The following is a 23,721-nucleotide window of genomic DNA, read 5'->3' as shown; positions in this document are numbered from 1 at the left end:
ATATGTAACACATGACCAAAGGGATGATTCTGGAAGTGACATTACATGGAAGTGGAGACAATTTTACATCCTGTTGAGTAACCTAAGACATTCTATTCCCTTTCTGAGTGCATGCATTATTTTAACAGGAAGAACAGAATTTGGCACAGCAAACAGAAGCAACATTTTTATTTAGTTATGTGTGATACGATTAATTCAAAAATATATAACTTTTGGAGAACCATGTACATGTATAGAAACTCTTTCTGGAGCTCTTTAAAATATTTTTAAGGAATATTTTTAGAGAATACCAGCAAAGGTTACCTCAGTTGATTATAACTGTTGAAATTGAATTAATCATAATAAAGATAGATAATTTCTGGTAACAGCTTAAAGTTAAAATAACAATTCTGTTGGATGGGTTCAAGGAGGGAGCTCCTGTTAATCTCAAAGCAAGTTCACAGACCAGGTGAGGTCTCAGTCATGTGGACTGTTTCAGCAGGTAAACTCCATGCCACTGCCTAATGCCCTTGGTCACACATACTATTCAGCCACCGGTGCTGGGACCACTTCCAGGCAGGTGTGATCAGATAGTAGACATCAGGTGACACCTAGTACCTGGAGCTCCTAGCCATGCGGCCTCCCTAACTCCATGCCATGGACACCAGCCCCCAGCTCTGCTGTCATGCATACAGCCTCGAATGACTAGGGTTGAGGACATGAGTACACAGGAGCCACAGGTAAAATCCTCTCATCTCTTGAAGACAACAATTCTGAAATGCATTTCCTAAAGCGCTTCAGTTGGTCCTAGCAATGTTGGACACCAGTCTCCTCTAGTCCTGTGCAGCTTGATAAAAAAAAAAAAAAAAAAAAAAAAATCCCTGTATTGGCTTTACTTTTTTCCAGCTTTCACTTGACCTGTTGTGCACACCCATCCTGTGCGATCGGTTGTCTCAAGAAACTGCCCATATCCAAGCTGTGTCTTAGGCCGTGCTTTCTGGGGCACCCAGCTTACACTCCCCAGTGGTGAAATTGCTAGTTCTTCTGTGCCAGGAACTCAGACTCCAGTGACAGTTGTTGCCGTACTCACAGGTTATTAGGAGTGATTTATTTTAATAAAACATTATATATTCATTCATAGAAATATTTATAATTTTTTACTTGGTTGTTAAGACACATCAAGGCTCAAGTTCTCCAAATATAATGGAGAAAAGGAACATGAAATGAACTGGCCTTTGTTCAGATTAGAATACCTGGCAGAAAGCAGAATGTGTTTTATATGTGTTTTGTATCAAATGTATGAATATCCTTCTAGTTTTTCACCTTTTCTATAAAGGTGACAAAAACTAGTCAGTTCACATGTGTGTCCTCAGTAACTTTTCCAGCAAGGCCTCAGGAGAGAAATGAAGCCCACCCTACAGGAAGAACAATCAATCACAGATTAATAACACTTGTAAAAAAGGAAAAAAGCCCAGTGAGAAATGAAGACAGAATTGGGCTCCCTTCCCTTGCCATCTCTGATTTTCTAGCTCCCCATAATTTTCCAGAATCAGCTGCTACTGCCAGCATTCCACATACATTCTTCCTAGTGTATTGTGTTCAGGCGTTAATAAAGTTTTAGTCCTTAATTTCAGTGAAACAAAAATGGCTTCTCATATCTATAGAGTAGCTCATGAAAAAATAAATGTAAAAATATTTACAGCAGGTGGACTCTCTTCTGTACCTGAAAATCTCTTCAAACCAGATGAAAAGAAAGTCACTCTCAGTTCTGAGCAAAACCAGCCTTCTGCTGCCACAGCACTTCAGATCAATGGGTGCCCCGGCGTGTTCACTCTCTGCTACTTATTTGACAATTAAATTATTAACCATAGAACACTCTGCTCAGGGTTTTGTGTTGGTTTGAATGATGTCTATATCGAAGGAGGATTCAATGTATGACCTGAGGACTCCTTGCTGACATGCAAAAACCTATTCCTCCCCCCACACTGCTCCTGTTTCTTCCATCCATAGAAAAGGCACTGTCTAGTGAGTCCTCATTGTTTCTCCTGAACATTATCCCCGTAGGTCAAGTTTTGAAATGTCCTAGCTCTCTCCCTCCTTGGTATTCAACTGTTCAGGGTTCTGCAAACATTTCTTGCTATTTCTTACAGCGGGCACAACATTCTGAAGAAATTTCATGTATTTCCTTCCAGTGGACGAACTGTAGGAGTCTCCTCTAAATGGTGGCCATGTGGCATTAAGGAGAGGCATCTTTTTCACTGAAGTCTGCCTCATATGTTAGTTCTACAACATGATAGAAACACTAGGATCTTTCTGCTTTCAAACATCACGCAACTTCTAATACTTTCCATTACATCCGCATCAATTCTCTAGAGCTGGAAACAAATGTCCTGTGAATGTAACGAATTCCAACATCTGGGCACAGGATCTGAGCTCCACAGCCGCCCTGAATACCTGTTCAGGACATCTTCGTGGGCACCCACAGAAATTGCTTTGCAGAGGTCTGTAATCATAGAGTTCCAGGATAAAACCGACTTTTGGAACAAAAACCTTTAACGGGACATTCTCAGAAATTCTCTTTGTTAAGAGAATCTTACCAAACAGTGAATCAATTGAGAGGAGCAGGAGAGAGGACTCTGGGAGGTTTTACCAGGACAAAATTAGGTCAAATACCTAGCAACTTTTAAGCTCAGGAACTTTTCTTTTTCCCTTTCCTCTGAAATGTCTCTGACTGTTACAGATTATGTCACCTGTGCATATTCCTTGGTTCTTCATGGACACAACAAAGTTTTCTAAGTAAACATCGGCTAGCAAATGAAATAATGGAGTAACTATAAATACCGTCTTGTACTTTCCTTGACCCTTCCTACTGTCCCCAAACTATACCTCTTACTTCCCCTTACACACCCCAATAGAAATGCACACTCGCTCCCATCACACCTTGCCTTTGCATGGCAAGTTGGCAGACAAGTCATTGTTTGTTATATGTTACCTGCAAGGGGAAACATTCCATCTTATTTCACATGTGTTCAGCAAGTTTTGTATTCAGGTCCTTCTACACACATGATCACATGTAATTTGCCCAACCACCATGCCAGCAATGCAGAGACTATATCACTTTCATTTCACAAAGGATGACAGCCTTCCTTTGGAGTTACTGACAGCAAAGTGGTCTTCTGTGATTTAGCTTCCGCGTCTGAGGATTCCAGTACTCATTCTGAATGTACACCACTTTTCTGCCATGAGCCAATTCTCCTGGAAACTGCCTCTGGATAACATTTTTATCTCTTTCCCACCAGTGCTGGATGATCAGACAGGCTTCGGACCATGGGTAATGGTTTTGAGCTCCTTCTTCCAGTACCCATATTTGATCAGTTTTTCCCGAAACTCCTTGGTTTTCACTGCATAAATAATAGGATTGAGCATTGGAGGTACAAGGAAGTAGAGACTTCCAAGAATGGTGTGCACATGCAGTGGAATTCCCCTGCCAAAGCGGTGAGTGAGGAAAGAGAACAATGAGGGCGTGTAAGAGATAAGCATGACACAGATATGAGTGGTGCAAGTGTTGACTGCTTTGTGGTGGGCTTCCTTAGAAGACAGTCGCAAGACAGCCTTGATGATAAGCACATAAGAGGAGGCGATAGCTGAGATGTCTAGCCCGGCAACCAACAAGGCCACCACCAGACCATATATCCGGTTGACTGTGGTGTCCACACACACCATCTTCACCACAGCCATGTGTTCACAGTAGGTGGTGGGGATGACATGATTCGCATGAAAAGGCATCTTCTGGAGGAGGACAGGCATGGGCAGAATGAAAAGGATGGCTCTTACTAAACTCACTAAGCCAATGAGCCCAATGCGACTATTGGAAAGGATGGTGGCATAGCGCAGGGGCTCACAGATGGCTACGTAGCGGTCAAAGGCCATGGTCATCAGAATGGCAGACTGCATGGCCGATATGGAGTGAATGAAGAACATTTGGACCAGACAGCCCACATAGCTGATCTCACTGTGTCTAAACCAGAAGATGCATAGCACTTTGGGAATGGTGGTAGTGGACATGCCCAGGTCTGTGAGGGCCAACATGCAGAGGAGCAGGAACATGGGCTTGTGCAGGGAGCGCTCTGTGCAGATGATGAAGATGATGGTGCAGTTCCCAAGGATGGTGATGAAGTACATGGAACAGAAGGGGATAGAGATCCATCTGTGTTTGTCCTCCATCCCGGGAATGCCTTGGAGAATGAAGAAAGGAGGATGCCCCAGGGAGACATTGCACACAGTCATGGTGACACCCAGGTGTAGCAGCCTAGAAGAATCGTAAAACACTTCATGAGCCTCAAACTTGAAAGAATTCAGGGTTAGAAAGTTAAACAAAAAAGTAGAATGATAAGGTATACAAATATATTCTGATATCAATGTAATATATGTTATATAATATGATTCAGTGTTATATGTCTTATTATATAACATGCTCTAATATTACAGTAACAATAATATGGTCTTACCACATTAAATCTCCCAGTGTATTTTCTTTTTGAATATTTTTATTAATGATGCACTTAATAATTTTCACATATGAAGCATGTCATTAAGCATATGGAATTATGGTATATGTATTTTTGTATGTGTATCCCCTTTAAGAATGGAACTTCATGGATGTGAGACAAAAATGGGTAGAAATACCAAAACCATGACAGATTATTCAGTACCACTCTGAGTGAACAGAGGATGAAAATAGGTCAACAAAAGACCTTCTCAGAAACAAGACAGCTTAAATGCTTACAACAGTATTGCTCACCAAAATTGAAGCATACACATTTACAGCCCATTAGGGACTTGAAGGGAACTGTGATGACAGATATTCAATGAGGACCCAGAGGCAGCAGGTGGCAAGCTTTTGGGCACCATTGCCAGAATGGGATGATGAAGCCCACCTCACCCAGAAATACTCACTTGACTGTGAAGCAGTCACAGTGTGGGAAGCTGGACTCCGACCCTTTCCTCAAACATGTATGTGTGAATATATACAGCTGTCTGTGGCTCTATTTACAACTATATGTCTCCTGGATAACACTCAGTGTTATCTCACAGTGATAACTCAGTGCCCTGCATGTCCCCACTGCTTACTCTCAGACACACAAGAAGTCCTGGTATGGCCCCTTATGTCATCTAAGGAAAGGCCCCCTGGGTACCCAGAATTAGCTCTTTGGCATTTCCTTTTTCCCCAAACACACACACCAGTCACCACTGCTATTATGTGTAAACTTGACCCTGGTGGTTTCCCTGAGTTGCCAGGAAATGAAGATGGTTGACCCTAGGGGTTTGGGGCATATGCTAGTCTTTGCTAATCTGGTAGGAGACTAAGGGGGAAGGTGAGCTTAAAACTGAATCTGAAACTAGATTAGAACCTGGGAGCTTGTATCCCAAGGACCTGTTTTCCTTTTTTTTTTTTTTTTTCAAGGACCTGTTTTCCATGTTTCTGTAGATGTAGGAGTCCAGCAGGGCCTTACTCCTTGACTTGGGTCATCACATCCTGAAGGCCTCAGTGGCATAGCTCCTGTTGTTGGGCACACTGATAAAATGCTTTAGTAGCTCTGTTTCCATCTATCCTTAGCATCACCCAGGTTTTTTATTCTAACTTGTTTTCCAGGCCAATGGCTTAACCCTAGACATTCCCTGCCCCAGAATCTTTCCTGTAATATCACCTCTCATGTCCCAACATACCATCGACTTCTGGGTCCAGATGTAGCCTTATTTCTTTCTTATTATGTCAGATAACAAAATTTTTCAAAAATTTCGATGTGCATTGCAGAATGCACATTGTCAAAATCCAACATTATCAAAATCATGCAAAGATACCTCAAGAGTTGGACGCAGAGGGCCACCTTCTAAATCATGATGTAATGCAAGTCTGCCAAACAGCAGACCCTATAGGGAGACTTTTCTCTGAGTCAGGTGTCAGCAGGAGGGAGGTAGTGGTAAGGGAAGGAGCAGCAGAATAAAGTGTGTAGCACAATCAATACATCAACAGAAGGAATCACCAGCAAAAATAGTCCACCATCAAGGCACCTGCTTATAGACACATCTGCACAGCTTCCCCTGCAGAAAGCTGTGCTATAGTAACATGCCGAAATCCTGGGCTCAATCATTCTTTCCTCGTTGCTGCAGGGACATCCTGATGGACAATGATGACCGGGAGTAATCAGCAAGACTTCCTTTTTCTTGGTCCTACTGCCTCAGTTTTATATCCAGGATTCTGTGAACTCCCTGTATACAACTTCCAATGCATCTTTTCTCATAGGATATCCTCAAAGTCTATCAAGTGTGGTGGCATTGCCCAGAATCTGTGACCTCTGAATCCCAAGTTTTAAGTTTGCTCTTTGGATAATCACACTACTCAGGGAGAATAGCCCTGGTCTGCTTTCTCCCCAAGTACTGTATCCCAATCACCAGCATCATGTTTGTCACCTAGCGGGCAGATAACAAAGTCAAATAAATGAATAAGGGAATGGCTAAACCAATAAGTAAGTTCTTTACATATGAACTTATTATGTATCCTAGTTTTTCTTGCATGGTTTTGTTTTCTTTTGTTAATGAAAATCAAAACACAACCATTTTGAAGGCTATGCCTTCTTCTTCAATATATTCCTAAATCAGACAAATCGAACAAATTCCAATGATTCATTTTTCTTAGAATCTTGACAAAATGATTCAGAAATTCAACCAGAGAACAAATATCTGAAAATAATATCACAGAGCATCCTAGAAATTAAAATGTATTATAAAATATTACAAACAATGAGGCTATGATGCAGAGATAGCTTATTGGAGCAGAGCAGACTAGCATCAATAAAATACCCAAGTATCTATGCAGACAATATCTGAAGACAGTGGAGAAAAAGATAAGTAAGAAATAATACAATTATATACAAATAAGCCATAGTATCTCACATCACCCAGTATGTTTTCCTGTCTACTAATATGAAATCCAGGTTTCTTTATTTTAATGTATTTTGGATATACAAGGATTATAAAGAATAATCTAGCATATATTCATATATTCACAATGTAGATTAAGAAGGAAATGTCACAAAAAATTAAAGATCTGCCTGTGTAGCTTATTCTTCTGGCATCTGTTTCTCTCTCCCTTCAGCGATGAATTGTATCATCACAAAACAGGCTGGTAGAAAATACCCGTCAAAACCAGCTAGATCCAGCATTTCCCTATAAAAGTCCCCTAGCCCCTTCTTCCAGGTGTGCTTGCTGTTTCTTGAAGGCCATAGTCTGCTGCCGCCACCTTTGTCAGGCAAAGCAATGAAACTATTACTCCTCTTTATCCCAGACTCTGTCTTTGAGTTATATTTTGGCTCTGAAGCACAGAAGTCGATTTTCAACAACAATATCACATTTAATTCATAGATTTATTTGAATGAAGAAAATCTATTTCATTCATTATTCTTTGATTAACATTTAGGTGGTTTACAATGATTATAATTATAGTGTTAATATTCTTATATAAGTCTACCTTATTCACTTGTGTTTTGTGCCTCTCAGGCCTATATTTAGAGGTGAAATTTCTGGGTTATAGGATATGCATATCTCTAACTTTGCTAACTATTTATACATTGATCTTGGAAGTGGTTGATTCAGTTAGTATCCCACTAGGAATGAATAAATGCTTCTATTTCTCTATATCGTCAGTAATTGTTAGCATTATTTGATTTTTGTTTTAATTTTGCCAATCTGATGGGTGTTTTTTTAAATGGTTTTTATTTCATTTTCCTTATTAATTAGATGGCTGAGATTGTTTCATAAATTTATTGGCTCCCTCTGTTTATCTGCTAAGTGCATGTCTTTATTTTTCATTATTTCTAGCTTTTTTCTGTTTATTTTTTATATCTATCAATTTTGTAAGACATTTCTTTTTAAGATTTATTTATTTATTTATTTGAAAGAGAGAGAAAGAATGCGTGCACATCCGTGAGCAGGGGGAAGGGCAGAGGGGACGGAAGAGAGCATCTCCAGCAGACTTCCTGCTGAAGGGTGAGCCCAAGGCGAGGCTCTTACTACCTGAGATCATGACCTGAACCCCAAATCAATCTTTACGTATTTATTTTATTTTTATAAATAAATAAATGTGTGTGTGTGTGTGTGTGTGTGTGTGTGTGTGTATAGTCTTTATCCATTCATGTAGGAATGGATACTTGGGTTGCTTCCATATCTTGGTTAATGATGTAATGAACATTTTCAAATTAGTGTTTTTATTTTGGGGGGAGGTAAGTATCCAGTAGCAGAATTATTATCTTTCTTTTTGAATTATTTTTTTTGGGGGGGGTAACTATCCAGTAGTGGAATTAATGGATTGTATGGTACTTCTGTATTTAATTTTTTGAGGAATGATCATGTTTTCTACAGTGCTGCCACCAATTTGTACTCCTACCAATAGGGCAAGAGGTTTCCTTTTTATCTACATTTGGCCAGCACTTGATATTTCTTGTGTTTTTAGTTTTAGCCATTCTGACAGGTGTAAGGTGATATCTCATTGTAGATTTGATTTGTATTTCTCTGATGATGACTGATGGTGAGCATCTTTCATGTAACTGTTGGCCAAGTGTATGTCTTCTTTAGTAAAATGTCTATTCAGGTCCTCTGCTCATTTTAATTGAATTATTTGGGGTTTTCTGGTGTTGAGATGTATAAGTTCTTTACATAACCAAGGAGATAAAAGATCTACATTCTGAAAACTATAAAAAATTAAGGAAAGAAATTGAAGATGACACAAACAAATGGAAAAATCTTTCATGCTCATGGATTAGAAGAATTACTATTGTTAAAATGTCCATAGTACCCAAAGGATTCTTCAGATTTAATGCAATGCCCATCAAAATATCAATACCATTTTTCACAGAACTAGAATAAATAATCCTAAAATTTGTATGGAAACACAAAGACCTTGAAAGCAACCTTGGAAAAGAACAAAGCTGGTTGTATCACAATCCCAGATTTCAAGATGTAATACAAAGCTATAGTAATCAAAACACTATGGTACTAGCAAAAAAAATAGACACATAGATCAAAAGAACATAATAGAGGGTATAGAGATAAACCTTCACTTATATGGTCAATTAATCTATAACAATGGAGGCAAGAATATACAATGGCCATGAAAAATGACAAATACCCACCATTTGCTTCAATGTGGATGGAACTGGAGGGTATTATGCTGAGTGAAATAAGTCAATCAAAGAAGGACAAACATTATATGGTCTCATTCATTTGGGGAATATGAAAAATAGTGAAAAGGAATAAAGGGGAAAGGAGAGAAAATCCATGGGAAATATCAGAGAAGGTGACAGAACATGAGAGACTCCTAACTCTGGGAAAAGAACAAGGGGTGGTGGAAAGGGAGGTGGGCGGGGGATAGGGGTGACTGGGTGATGGGCACTGAGGGGGCACTTGATGGGATGAGCACTGGGTGTTATGCTATATGTTGGCAAATTGGACTCCAATAAGAAAAAAGAATATACGATGGGATAAAGACAGTCTTTTCTATTATATATAAATAATAGTGAAAGGGAATATAAGGGAAGGGAGAAGAAATGTGTGGGAAATATAAGAAAGGGAGACAGAACATAAAGACTCCTAACTCTGGGAAACGAACTAGGGGTGGTGGAAAGGAAGGAGGGCGGGGGTGGGGGTGAATGGGTGAGGGGCACTGAGGGGGGCACTTACGGGATGAGCACTGGGTGTTATTCTGTATGTTGGCAAATTGAACACCAATAAAAAATTATTTTATAATTAAAAAAAGACAGTCTTTTCAACAAATTGTGCTACATGCATAAGAATGAAACTGGACCATCTTCTTGCACTATCCAAAAAAATAAACTCAAGATGAATTAAAAACCTAAATGTGAGACCTGAAACCATAAAACCCCTAGAATAAAGCATAGGCAGTAATTTCTCTGACATCAGCAGTAGAAACATTTTTCTAGATATACTTCCTCATGCAAGGGAAACAAATGCAAAAATAAACAAGTAGGACTTTATCAATCCAAAATATATGGCACGGCAAAGGAAACCATCAACATAACAAAAAGGCAGCCTACTGAATAGAAGATATTGGCAAATGGTATATCCAATAAGGGGTTCATATCCCTGATTTATTTATTTATTTATTTATTTATTTATTTATTTATTTATTTATTTATTTTTATTATTTTTTTAATAAATTTATTTTTTTATTGGTGTTCAATTTGCCAACATATAGAATAACGCACAGTGCTCATCCCATCAAGTACCACCTCAGGGCCTGTCACCCAGTCACCGCCACCCCTGGCCCACCTCTTTCCACCACCCCTTGTTCGTTTCCCAGAGTTAGGAGACTTCATGTTCTGTCTCCCTTTCTGATATTTCCCACTCATTTTTTCTCATTTCCCCTTTATTCCCTTTCACTATTTTTTATATTCCCCAAATGAATGAGACCATATAATGTTTGTCCTTCTCTGATTGACTTATTTCACTCAGCATAATAGCCTCCAGTTCCGTCCACGTCGAAGCAAATGGTGGGTATTTGTCGTTTCTAATGGCTGAGTAATATTCCATTGTATACATAAACCACATCTTCTTTATCCATTCGTCTGCTGCTATGAACTTTGGGGTGCAGGTGTCCTAGAGTTTCATTGCATCTGTATCTTTGGGGTAAATCCCCAGCAGTGCAACTGCTGGGTCGTAGGGCAGGTATATTTTTAACTCTTTGAGGAACCTCCACACAGTTTTCCAGAGTGGCCGCAACAGTTCAGATTCCCACCAACAGTGCAGGAGTGTTCCCCTTTCTCCATATCCTCTCCAACATTTGTGGTTTCCTGCCTTGTTAATTTTCCCCATTCTCACTGGTGTGAGGTGGTATCTCATTGTGGTTTTTATTTGTATTTCCCTGATGGCAAGTGATGCAGAGCATTTCCTCATGTGCATGTTGGCCATGTCTATGTCTTCCTCTGTGAGATTTCTCTTCATGTCTTTTGCCCATTTCATGATTGGATTGTTTGTCTCTTTGCTCTTGAGTTTAATAAGTTTTTTATAGATCTTATTTGCAAATATCTTCTCCCATTCTGTAGGTTGTCTTTGAGTTTTGTTGATGGTATCTTTTGCTGTGCAAAAGCTTATTATCTTGATGAAGTCCCAATAGTTCATTTTTGGTTTTGTTTCTCTTGCCTTCATGGATGAATCTTGCAAGAAGTTACTGTGGCCAAGTTCAAAAAGGGTGTTGCCTGTGTTCTCCTCTGGGATTTTGATGGAATCTTTCTCACATTAAGATCTTTCATCCATTTTGAGTTTATCTTTGTGTATGGTGAAAGAGAGTGGTCCAGTTTCATTCTTCTGCATGTGGATGTCCAATTTTCCTAGCACCATTTATTGAAGAGACTGTCTTTTTTCCAGTGGATAGTCTTTCCTCCTTTGTCAAATATTAGTTGACCATAAAGTTGAGGGTCCACTTCTGGATTCTCTATTCTGTTCCATTGATCTATGTGTCTGTTTTTGTGCCAGTACCACACTGTGTGGAATCAAAAAGACCCCGAATAGCCAGGGGGATTTTAAAAGAGAAAACCATAGCTGGGGGCATTACAATGCCAGATTTCAGGTTGTACTACAAAGCTGTGGTCATCCCTTATTCTTTTTAAAAATAATGTAGTGCAAGCACAATTACAAACCCAATAGGAATTTGTGATGGTTAATTTTATGTACTAACTTGACTGGACTAAGGGATGTCTAAAGAGTGAGTAGAACATTATTTGTGGGTGTGTCTGTGAGAGTATTTCAGAGGTGGGAGTGAAATTAGCATTTGAACCAGTGGACAAAGTAACGATAGTAGTCATTAATGTGGGTAGGCATCATTCTATCCACTGAGGGCCCTAATAGAACTAAAAGGCAGATAAAAGGTGAATTTGCTCTCTTTGCTTGAACTGGGACATCCATCTTTTTCCCTTGAACGTCAGCATTCCTGGTTCTCAGACCTCAGGTCTCATACTGAGCCTCACACCATTGGCTCCTTGGTTTTCAAGGCTTCAGTCTCAGAATGTTACAACCACTGGCTTTCTCAGGTCTCCATGTTACAGACAGCAGACTATGGGACTTCACAGCCTCTAAAATTGTATGAGCCAAACTATTTTTATGATTTCGTCTATTTATTTGAGAGAGAACATGAGTGGAGAGAGAGAGAGGCAGACTTCCCACCCAGCAGGGAGACCAACATGGAGCTTGATCTCAGAACCCCAGGATCATGACGTGAGCTGAAGGCAGATGATTAACTTAATGAGCCACCCAGGCACCTCAAGCCAACTTTTTTTAAACTTACTTTCTTTTTTCCCTACAACACAAGTTTACTGAAGTCACATACTGTACCTTATTCACCTGTGTAATTCAATGCCCATTGTACCTAGTACATAAATGATCTCACAATAAATCTCTTTTATCTCTCTATTATCTATTATTTATCTATCTATCTATCTATCTATCTATCTATCTATCATCTATCTATCATCTATCTATCATGTTCCCATCAATCTACTTATTTATCTATGTATCTCTGTAATCATCTATCAGCTATCTTCCTCCTATTGGTCCTGTTTCCCTGGAAAACCTGACTAATACAAAATTCTATGCTCTAATATAAGCTGCCCAAAGATTAGTTTTTGGAGGACATTTTGATGTGCACAAAATTTTTCATTTGTGAGGCACCTAAAACAAAAAGCAAATAATGTAGCCAATGATCTGCTTTTCTTAACTGACATGAGTAGAGTTACAAACATGTAACAGACTCAAAAGTCTCCTCCCTATTATCTTCCTGAGTCATGCCAGGAAGTTAGATGTGTTAAGCTCCTGCGCTCTGTCTGGGTAGAGCCAGAAGATCCAAAATTGTGACTGGAAAAGACTTACTGACATGGTCCTGAAAATTATGTAAAGTGGTAGGATTTCTAATATAACTCTTACTCTCCCTTTGCTCCAACATGTAATATTTCCCATGTTAAATCTATTGCTGATTCTTTCTCCTTCCTTCCTTCTCCCTTTCTTCCTTCCTTCTTTCTTTTTCTCTTTCTTTTTCTCTCTTTGTCTCTTTCCCTTTTTATTCCTTCTGTTTTTTCCTCTTTTTTAAAAAAGTTTTGGGATAAATTGACCCCCCAATTTTTTTTTGGTTTGGGCCCACTCTAAGATTGTCTATTCAGACAAATCTCATATATATAATAATTACATAATTTATTTTTTCTGTTAAGAAAGTGACTACAATTTTTTAAGATTGCAAATTCAATATAATATGCACACTTTTATTTTTCTTGAAATAATCGGTGTTTAAAACTATGTTTTAAAACTTGATAGCTCTAAATTTATAATTTTATCATATGTATATTTGTACTTTTTTGTAATTATAACTATATTGATACAAATATATGTTAAAATTTAAATCCATAAATAATGAAGAAAATAATACAGTAGCTCAAAAAATTCAGATCTTTAAACATTTTTTCTTTTGGCTTTGGCCATAATTTAAATTGCTTTATCAAAAGTTCATTTAAAAAATATAGTAAACATTTTTTTTAAGATTTTATTTATTCATTCATGAGAGACACACACACAGAGAGAGAGAGAGAGAGGCAGAGACACAGGCAGAGGAAGAAGCAGGTTCCATGCAGGGAGCCTGATGTGGAACTCAATCCTGGAACTCCAGGATCATGCCCTAGGCCAAAGGCAGGTGCTAAACCGCTGAGCCACCCAGGGATTCCCTATAGTAGAAATTTTAATTAAAAAGTTGCTTATAGCTTTGTGTTCTCAGTATATTACCTTTTTTTATTATGTCATGTTATTTATGTCTTATATTCTTATCTTGTCTTCTCTAATCATTTTCCTTAACTTTATATTTCCCAAAGTAAGGTCCTGATTTCAAAATAATAAAAATGATAAGAAGTCTTGATACTTAAACTATCTTTGAGTTTTTTAAATGACCATTACTTATCATAAAGATTTGCTTACATTCTTTTTTAAAAAAGCATAATAGAAATAATTAGGTTTGTTTTGCATTCTCTTTTTTCATTTAAATTTAATTTAGTTCACATATATTATATTATTCATTTCAGGGGTAGAATTTAGTGATTCATCAGGTACATATAACACACAGTACTCACCATATCAAGTGCCTTCCTTAATACCCATCATCAGTTACTTCATCCCCCCCCACTTCCCCTCCAACAACCCTCAGTTTGTTTCCTACAATTAAAAGTCTCTTATAGTTTTGCATTCTCCAAATTTTAATAATTCTATAGTGATAGGTCTCTCATTATCCATATTAAGATATTTTGATGATTGTACACCTTTTATTTTTTATTTTTTTAATAAAATAATTTTTTATTGGTGTTCAATTTACCAACATACAGAATAACACCCAGTGCTCATCCCATCAAGTGTCCCCCTCAGTACCCGTCACCCAGTCACCCCCACCCCCCGCCCTCCTCCCCTTCCACCACCCCTAGTTCGTTTCCCAGAGTTAGGAGTCTTTCATGTTCTGTCTCCCTTTCTGATATTTCCCACACATTTCTTCTCCCTTCCCTTATATTCCCTTTCACTATTATTTATAATCCCCAAATAAATGAGAACATACACTGTTTGTCCTTCTCCGATTGACTTACTTCACTCAGCATAATACCTTCCAGTTCCATCCACGTTGAAGCAAATGGTGGGTATTTGTCGTTTCTAATGGCTGAGTAATATTCCATTGTATACATAGACCACATCTTCTTTATCCATTCATCTTTCGATGGATACCGAGGCTCCTTCCACAGTTTGGCTATTGTGGCCATTGCTGCTAGAAACATCGGGGTGCAGGTGTCCCGGCATTTCATTGCATCTGAATCTTTGGGGTAAATCCCCAACAGTGCAATTGCTGGGTCATAGGGCAGATCTATTTTTAACTCTTTGAGGAACCCCCACACAGTTTTCCAGAGTGGCAGCAACAGTTCAGATTCCCACCAACAGTGCAGGAGGGTTCCCCTTTCTCCACATCCTCTCCAACATTTGTTGTTTCCTGCCTTGTTAATTTTCCCCATTCTCACTGGTGTGAGGTGGTATCTCATTGTGGTTTTGATTTGTATTTCCCTGATGGCAAGTGATGCAGAGCATTTTCTCATGTGCATGTTGGCCATGTCTATGTCTTCCTCTGTGAGATTTCTCTTCATGTCTTTTGCCCATTTCATGATTGGATTGTTTGTTTCTTTGGTGTTGAGTTTAAGAAGTTCTTTATAGATCTTGGAAACTAGCCCTTTATCTGATAAGTCATTTGCAAATATCTTCTCCCATTCTGTAGGTTGTCTTTTAGTTTTGTTGACTGTATCCTTTGCTGTGCAAAAGCTTCTTATCTTGATGAAGTTTTAGATTAGATAAAACATATTCATTTTTATGTTTAAAGACACAAAAAATGTATTAGAAACATACATCATGGAACAGGCACAAGAACCTTGAAGATTTATTAATATCTTTACTGTTCATAATTCGTTCTTTTTTTTTTTACCCTTTGTTCCTTTATTTAAGATGACAAGTTTCTTTTTAAAGGTTAATTTGGTTGTTTTAATTTTTTTATTTATTTATGATAGTCACAGAGAGAGAGAGAGAGGCAGAGACTCAGGCAGAGGGAGAAGCAGGCTCCATGCACCGGGAGCCCGATGTGGGATTCGATCCCGGGTCTCCAGGATCGCGTCCCGGGCCAAAGGCAGGCACCAAACCGCTGCGCCACCCAGGGATCCCAATTTGGTTGTTTTAAAAAATTAATTGGTTTATAGAAGTGCTGGCTTCATAATTCATTCTTACTAATAGGATACTTATATGATACTAATAGGGCAATCCCATATTAAAAATCTTTAAAAGTTAATTGTGTGTTAACACATTATCAGTTGCGAATTCCATTCTCTTCTATTTTGATAATGCTAGTTAAGATGATATACTGACTGCAGCTATTTAGGATTATCATCAACAGATAAGGATCGGCTTCCCTCAGCAGCCACCTATTTACCATCTACTATATGATCTTAAAAAAGGAGATAAGATATTTTAGCAACATCAAAAAAGATTACCCTGATCCTCACTGGAGACTTCTCAGGTACTTGTTAATAACCAGCACAACAGTGAAGCCCCAAGGAACTGATCCTTGAATACATGTTTCCAGCTAACAATGTCCCTTTTTTAATGAAAATTATTAAGGAATCCACACATTGGAACCTTAAGAAGCAGACAATTCTTGGAGGGCAACAGCTCACCCAAAATGTTCTAATTTTCAGGTGATGACACAAAGTGTCCAGTGTCTAGCCAAGAAAACAAACCGAGGTTAATTTGAGATCTCTTCTCTTTTATTAATTTGCTTTATTACTAATCTATATTATCATAGTTTGTTGTATTTACCAGTCTTAAATTGGTGAGTTTTAATAATTTTTAACAGTGGAAATAGTTATCACAGTTACTTAATTGTCTTTTCCTATGATTACTTTTTGATCGAATTTTTTATAGAGATGGTTTAGTTATTTGACATGTGTATCATGAGAAGATTAAAACCAAGATACAAACATGTTGTACCTTTTTGCCTCAGCCCAGTGGAAAGAAGGCATAGTATTAGGATGGATCATAAATTAATGATTATTTCACTGTTAGAAAAACATAGAATTATCTTAATATGTACTTATTTTCCTCTTTAGTAGTATCTCTTTTTTTAAAGATCTTATTTATTTATTCATGAGAGACACAGAGAGAGAGAGGCAGAGACACAGGCAAGAGGAAGAAGCAGGCTCCATGCATAGAGCCCGATGGGAGACTCAATCCAGGGACTCCAGGATCACTCCCTGGGCTGAAGGCAGGCACTAAACTGCTGAGCCACTCAGGGATCCCCCCAATAGTATCTTTTACATCTTTTCACTGCAAATGCCATATTCTGTTGTATTACTTTATTTCCTTTCTCCCTAGAGCATGAATTTCCTGAAATCACACACTGTCTTATTAACCTAAAAAATACAATACCTATTGTACCTAGTACATGGTTGATATTCAATATATACTTTTGAATGAATGTTCAACTACAAGGGTAAATAAATGAACAGTCTCTCCAACGTTCTTGCAAAAGGCCTGTTTTTTGTGTTTTAGGAGATTAGAGATAGAGGTAGGCATGGGGAGTTATTGCTTAATAGTTATGGAGTTTCTATTAGTGGTGATGAAATATTTGGAAATATATAGTGCTGATGGTTGTACAATGTAAGTACTTCAAAGGCACAATAAAAGAGCACAATAAAATTTTTATCACTGCTTATATGACTGTTATGCTTCAAACATCACATTACAAACTAAATAGAGTCTGTGTAAGTTGAATCTCAGACTTTAGAAAAAGATAGATATGGATACTAAAGTTGAAAAGTGGCACAAATGCCTTAGAAGATGGAGAGTTTCTTATCAAAGACAATATACAATGAAAAAGTGGCTCAGGAAAAGATTGATGTGTTGTGTATGAGGGTAGACTGATTGCTTTCATTCCTTTTAAAGTATCTAAAAACAAACACCTCAGATTCTATGGAAGGTAAGCCTGTGCCAAAGCATGAAGGCCAGCTGTTTGGTGAAAGATACTTTTCAACTCTGACTAACCTGAGTTTCCCTGGCTAGCATTAGCAGGAAACTCTGTGTCTGGGGAATTTGTATACGCACAAAGCATTGTTGGCTAAGTGAGGCAAACTAAAGGTCAGACTACCTCCACAGTAGCCCACAAAATCATTTACAGATGAAGTTCATCACTCAGAGAGTATCAGGGGGAAAATGCAAAGATCATCAGACATGAGTGAATATATTACCTACAAAGGGTCATTTTTTGAAGCTATTCTTTGAGAAACTCATGTTACAGCTTTCCCATTGATACATCTCCTTTTAGACTTCTTAGAAAGAGTTACTTAGCAGTCCTCTCCATCTGTTTAAATCTCATGCCAGATCCAGAGTATCCTGGGCTGCCTCAGCCCATCTCTGGTCTAGGGTTGATACTCTTACTGCAAGCACTCTTGGTCTAAGAAAGTGCTAGCAATCAATCGATCAATATGTGTGTGTGTGTGTGTGTGTGTGTGTGTGTGTGTGTGTGTGTGTTATTCTCAATATCTTGAAGCTATAAGCGAGTACATATTTTGGGGTCACTTTTCCTCTTTCCAGTGCTGGATGTTCTGTACATGGAGTAACTTACTGGCTCTTACTGTCAAAAGTACTACTATAATGCCTCCTGACACTTTCCACAATGATTCAAAACCTACAGACCCATTAACAAGCCACATAATAGCCTTCCAGGAAGATAGTATTCTGTAGATTTAGCAGGTATAAATGTGTTGTTCTAAATACTTCAAAAACTTTTAGATAATACACGATACCTCTAGTCCAAGGATAAGATGTACTAGAGAAGGTGACAGATTAATTTTAACTTTTACCATTGATCCTTGAGGTACATAGAGAGTCCAGCTACCTCCTTCCCATAAAAAAGCCAAATATTCTCAGACGGATCTGTTTGGTATTAATGCCATAGACCAGGGGGTTGAGAACAGGGGGCACAAGAAGGTAGAGATTTGCAAGTACAATGTGGACATGAGGAGGTACTTGGTGGCCAAAGCGGTGGGTGAAAAAGGAAAAAAAGGCAGGTACATAGAAAACAAGAATCACACAAATGTGAGCTCCACAAGTGCTAAATGCTCGGAATTGGGCATCCTTGGAGGGTAGGCGCAGCACTGCCCGAAGGATCAGGCCATAGGAGGTGGCAATGAGGACCACATCCATGCCAGTGACTGAAAGTGCCACAGTGAGACCATAAATGGTGTTGGGCTTGATGCTGGCACAAGCCAGCTTGGCAATGCCCATGTGCTCACAGTAGGTGTGGGGGATGATGTGATGTCCACAGAAGGGTAAGCGTTCGATGAGGATAACAAAGGGGAAGACAAAGAGAAGACCACGGACCACACATGCCAGACCAATCTTCCCAATCACTGTAGCATTGAGGATGGATGTATAATGAAGCGGACGGCAGATAGCCACATAGCGGTCAAAAGCCATGGCCAGTAGAACTGCTGACTCTGTGGCAAAGATAGTGTGAACAAAAAACATTTGTGTGAGACAGCCATGGTAGGAAATTATGTGGGACCTGAGCCAGAAGATTGTTAGCATTTTGGGCAGTGTGGTAGAACAGAGAATCAGGTCGGTGATAGAAAGTAGGCACAGGAAGAGGTACATTGGCTCATGCAGAGTTCTATCTGTCATGATGATGTAGAGGATGGTGCCATTGCCAACCAGAGCAAGGATATACATGGAGCAGAAGGGTATGGCAGCCCACATGTGCTGGTCTTGCATCCCAGGGATTCCAAGTAGAATAAATGTGGAGGGATGGAAGGCAGTGTCATTGGTGACCGATGCAGAAAGCATAATGATGAAGAGAACACAAGGCCTTATCTTCCTAAAAGTGGTTTAGAAAATGAAATGAATCATCCTTGATGTAATTTATTCCTCCCACATATCCATTCAATTTCTTGCCTCTCTTTCATTCCCACCAATTCTATTCCAATTCATGCCTTCCTCATTTCTTGCGTAGGGGTATTAAAACAGCTTTCTAAGTAATATGCCTACTTTTAGGGCTTCCATCTTCCAGTGAGGCCTCTACATTGCTGTGGAGGGGCTCTATCATGTGAAAATCATCAATAATAATACAAAGACAACCTTCCTTAGTGTGTTTTCAGAATCCCTTGTATTACCCTCCTCTGGTCTACCCTTCTTCACTTCCCATCATGTTGTAGGTCCTGAAATACTGGACCATATCCAGAGACTCCCTCGCTTTCTCACTTCTGATTGGATTTGACGGTGGTTAACACCGAGAGAGGATTAAAGGCAGGTCAGGGATTTGTTCTTTTTGGCTCTCTCCCGATAGGGTTGCTGCAAGCTGGTTTTATCTCTGTAAATATCCTTCTCTGGCTTTGGTAACCATGTCCTTTTGTCCCTTTAGTCCAAGGGACTATAAGACTGCTTGCTGTCACTAATGCAGGAAGTTCACAAGCACTTGTGACTTCTCTATGCTTAATCACATCTTTGAAAACAGTTTCTGTATTACACTGTCCTGAATTTTCCTAATGTAGATGTGAGTTCCATTTCCTGTTAGGATCTTGCTATGGCAAGCAAAGCTCTCCTGGATTTTACCCACCTATCTCATATTGTTTACCATCCTACTCCACTACTTACTTCATGCTCCAGCCATATGTGTTTTGAAATGTCGAACATCATGCTTTATCGTATCTGCATGCTTTTTCATGTATTGCTTTTGGGGGCACAGAATAGTTATTCCCATTGTTCACCTGATGAGCTGCTACTTAATATTATTCAAAACCCACATGAATATTTTCCTTTCTATGAAGCTCATCTATGATCTCTGCTGCTGTGGAGAGACAGTCATACATCTTCAGCATACCGTCCTTAGGAAATATAAACTATGATTATGCGTATGTCTTTTGCCCCATTACACTATGAAATTTGAGTCTCATTTTTTTCTACAACTGGCATTAATGCCTTATATACATAAGACCAATAAATAACATTTAACAGGTAAATGGATAAAAGATTGAACACAGCAAATGAATTTTTTAACAGACTTTTGTAAGTGACCAGAGTTGAAAAATGGTTTTCCTTTGGGTCAGACAAGGTCTTCTCTTGTCATATCTATGATGCCCATCATGTTGTTTTCACTCAATATACTCCAGGAGGTGCTCCTATTTAGCTCTTCAATAATTTGTAGTCTAATCTAATCTACCTATGTAATAAATTTCTATCATTTTCTTGACTGGCTTCATAATTTAGTTGGATTATAAAACATACCTGCGTGAATCTATTTTGTTTGCCTTAAAGTATGAGCCCTGATATGACCAATCAGGCCAGAAACCACAGAGGCTTGTGCTCCCCGAAGTCTCCAAGTGAAGCATGCCATGGGAAGGGAAGTAGAAAGTCAGAAACCAGGGCTCCCAGGTAGGTTAAAATAAGGGAAGGTTTCTAGGAGTGACTAAGCCATAGATTGAGATTATGCCAACAGCCAAGAAGAAAAGAGTGAGAAAGGCATCTTTTCCTGGAGCCATCTTGCCTTGAGAGATCTTTGTGGGTGAAGTCAAAGTCATCATTTTTATCTTATTGAAGTCCAGTCTTTGGGACTCAAAGACCTTCTGTTTTAGAAGGGACATTAACATTAAGTTGATCCAATTGTCCTCTCCTCAAAAGAATTTTAGAATGTGGAAATACCTAAGACAAGATAAAATATTCTATAATAATTAAAAATAATATCCTTTATTCAATCCCCTATTCATACCCAATTGTATTATTAAAGACCAACTAATTTTGTTTGTTTTATTAATTGCAATATGCATTTCTCAGGTGCTACTGCAAGTTTATTCATGCTATTTTTTTTTTTTTTTTTTAATTTTTTTTTTTTTATTGGTGTTCAATTTACTAACATACAGAATAACACCCAGTGCCCGTCACCCATTCACTCCCACCCCCCGCCCTCCTCCCCTTCTACCACCCCTAGTTCGTTTCCCAGAGTTAGCAGTCTTTACGTTCTGTCTCCCTTTCTGATATTTCCCACACATTTCTTCTCCCTTCCCTTATTTTCCCTTTCACTATTATTTATATTCCCCAAATGAATGAGAACATATAATGTTTGTCCTTCTCCGACTGACTTACTTCACTCAGCATAATACCCTCCAGTTCCATCCACGTTGAAGCAAATGGTGGGTATTTGTCATTTCTAATAGCTGAGTAATATTCCATTGTATACATAAACCACATCTTCTTTATCCATTCATCTTTCGTTGGACACCGAGGCTTCTTCCACAGTTTGGCTATCGTGGCCATTGCTGCTAGAAACATCGGGGTGCAGGTGTCCCGGCGTTTCATTGCATTTGTCTCTTTGGGGAAAATCCCCAACAGTGCAATTGCTGGGTCGTAGGGCAGGTATATTTTTAACTGTTTGAGGAACCTCCACACAGTTTTCCAGAGTGGCTGCACCAGTTCACATTCCCACCAACAGTGTAAGAGGGTTCCCTTTTCTCCGCATCCTCTCCAACATTTGTTGTTTCCTGCCTTGTTAATTTTCCCCATTCTCACTGGTGTGAGGTGGTATCTCATTGTAGTTTTGATTTGTATTTCCCTGATGGCAAGTGATGCAGAGCATTTTCTCATGTGCATGTTGGCCATGTCTATGTCTTCCTCTGTGAGGTTTCTGTTCATGTCTTTTGCCCAGTTTATTCATGCTAACAATTATTATAGCTATAAATCACATAGATTATAATGTCATTACAACTTTTAATTACTAGTACAATTATTATTTTGCTTAACTTTTTAAGCCATAAAATAAAATTTATTATAATTCTATTATAATTTTTTATATTCTCAAAAATTCAATAATCAAGTTATAACAACAAGTGACTATAAACATTTCAATGTTCATCTTGGAAAGTATAAATATTTTTTAATTTCTATCCAGGAAATACCTGTGGTTTTAAACAATAGTTAAATAAATGGAATATAATCTTGTCATCTATTTGGGAAATAAATTACAAAACATGAACAGTTCAATAATTTTATGATGCTTGGCTCCCAAATGTGTTATCTTGAAAAGTGATCATGGGGAAGTTGCCTGTACAACTCTAATTGCAGAAAATCTATGCTTTTTTGAGACAGTCATCTTCAATTTCAGACCCTCTGAGTCTGAGAATTTCTCCTTTCCTTAAGTCAATATCTGTGAACAATCCACATCAGAGAAGTACTATTCTTCTTCAGTGTCCTAAGTTTTCAATTTTATGAATTTAATATAATTTCTAAAGTTGCTCCTTCATTTTACTACTTTGTCAAAAAACACATTATTGATAGTCTAATAAATACCAGATACTCTTCTAGATTTTTTATAATATTAAGTAGTAAGAATACGCATGCTCCATGATACTTTAAGCTTGCTAATGAGAAGACATAATTAATCAAATAATATCCAATATATGTGTGGAAATGCTATGTTGATGTATGCTATGAAGAAGATACATAAGCCAGATCTTTTTCAAAGAAAGCTTCACAAAGGAAATAAAACTTAAGTCTCCAAATCTGAGTCTTCCTCAAATGCTTCAAACATCTCTTGTACAACTTACTTCCTAGGATTGTCACCTTTTTTATGTAGTCTGCAAAATACGAGATCAGAGACTAAATTCAGAATGCCTGGGTTCAAAATGCATCCTGATTGCAGTTACTTGTTACTTGTCTTATTCCCCTCTGTTCTCAGTTTCCTAATATAAAATTCAGGTGATACTTCATAAGGTTGTCAGGGAATTAGAAAAAATCACATAAAGTACATGATACAGTTTGTAATTTAATATGCATTTGTTATAATGCAGACATTTCTCATACTTTTGCACATCTAAGAGTGCATTGGGCTAATGGTGTACTTGCCTCTCAGAAGAGGAAACTTCATTTAGTTCCTATGTTGAAAGATACACTGGATTTTCTTGAGTCTGTAATCCAAGGGTGAAGGCATTGTGATTTCATCCACTTTTAAATTAAGAACTATCTTCAGAGATATCCAAGACCACTTCTCAGTTAGCTGGGTTTGGTAAACTCTCACAAGATCTGAGATGGAATGGCTCTTCAGTGATCCCAATCGCATCAATGTGACAATGTCAT

General features: G+C 38.4%; 2 protein-coding genes across 2 annotated transcripts; both read right to left on the bottom strand.

The window, feature by feature from the left end:
• Positions 1-220: 220 nt before the first annotated feature.
• OR52U1 (olfactory receptor family 52 subfamily U member 1) lies at positions 221-4,293 on the bottom strand. The gene has a single exon (XM_038568174.1). It carries the CDS (start codon positions 4,264-4,266, stop codon positions 3,289-3,291), a length of 978 nt encoding a protein of 325 aa, XP_038424102.1. The 5' UTR covers positions 4,267-4,293; the 3' UTR covers positions 221-3,288.
• A 14,199-nt stretch (positions 4,294-18,492) lies between these two features.
• Positions 18,493-19,443, bottom strand: OR52D3 (olfactory receptor family 52 subfamily D member 3). The gene is given in 1 exon segment (NM_001389005.1): positions 18,493-19,443. A coding segment is annotated over 1 exon segment (951 nt).
• Positions 19,444-23,721: the final 4,278 nt, after the last annotated feature.

The sequence above is a fragment of the Canis lupus genome, chromosome 21, assembly GCF_011100685.1.
Source record: "Canis lupus familiaris isolate Mischka breed German Shepherd chromosome 21, alternate assembly UU_Cfam_GSD_1.0, whole genome shotgun sequence".
Taxonomy (NCBI): Eukaryota; Metazoa; Chordata; class Mammalia; order Carnivora; family Canidae; genus Canis; species Canis lupus.
The sequence above is the reverse complement of the archived record's forward strand: the minus strand, read 5'-3'. Positions and strand labels throughout refer to the sequence as shown.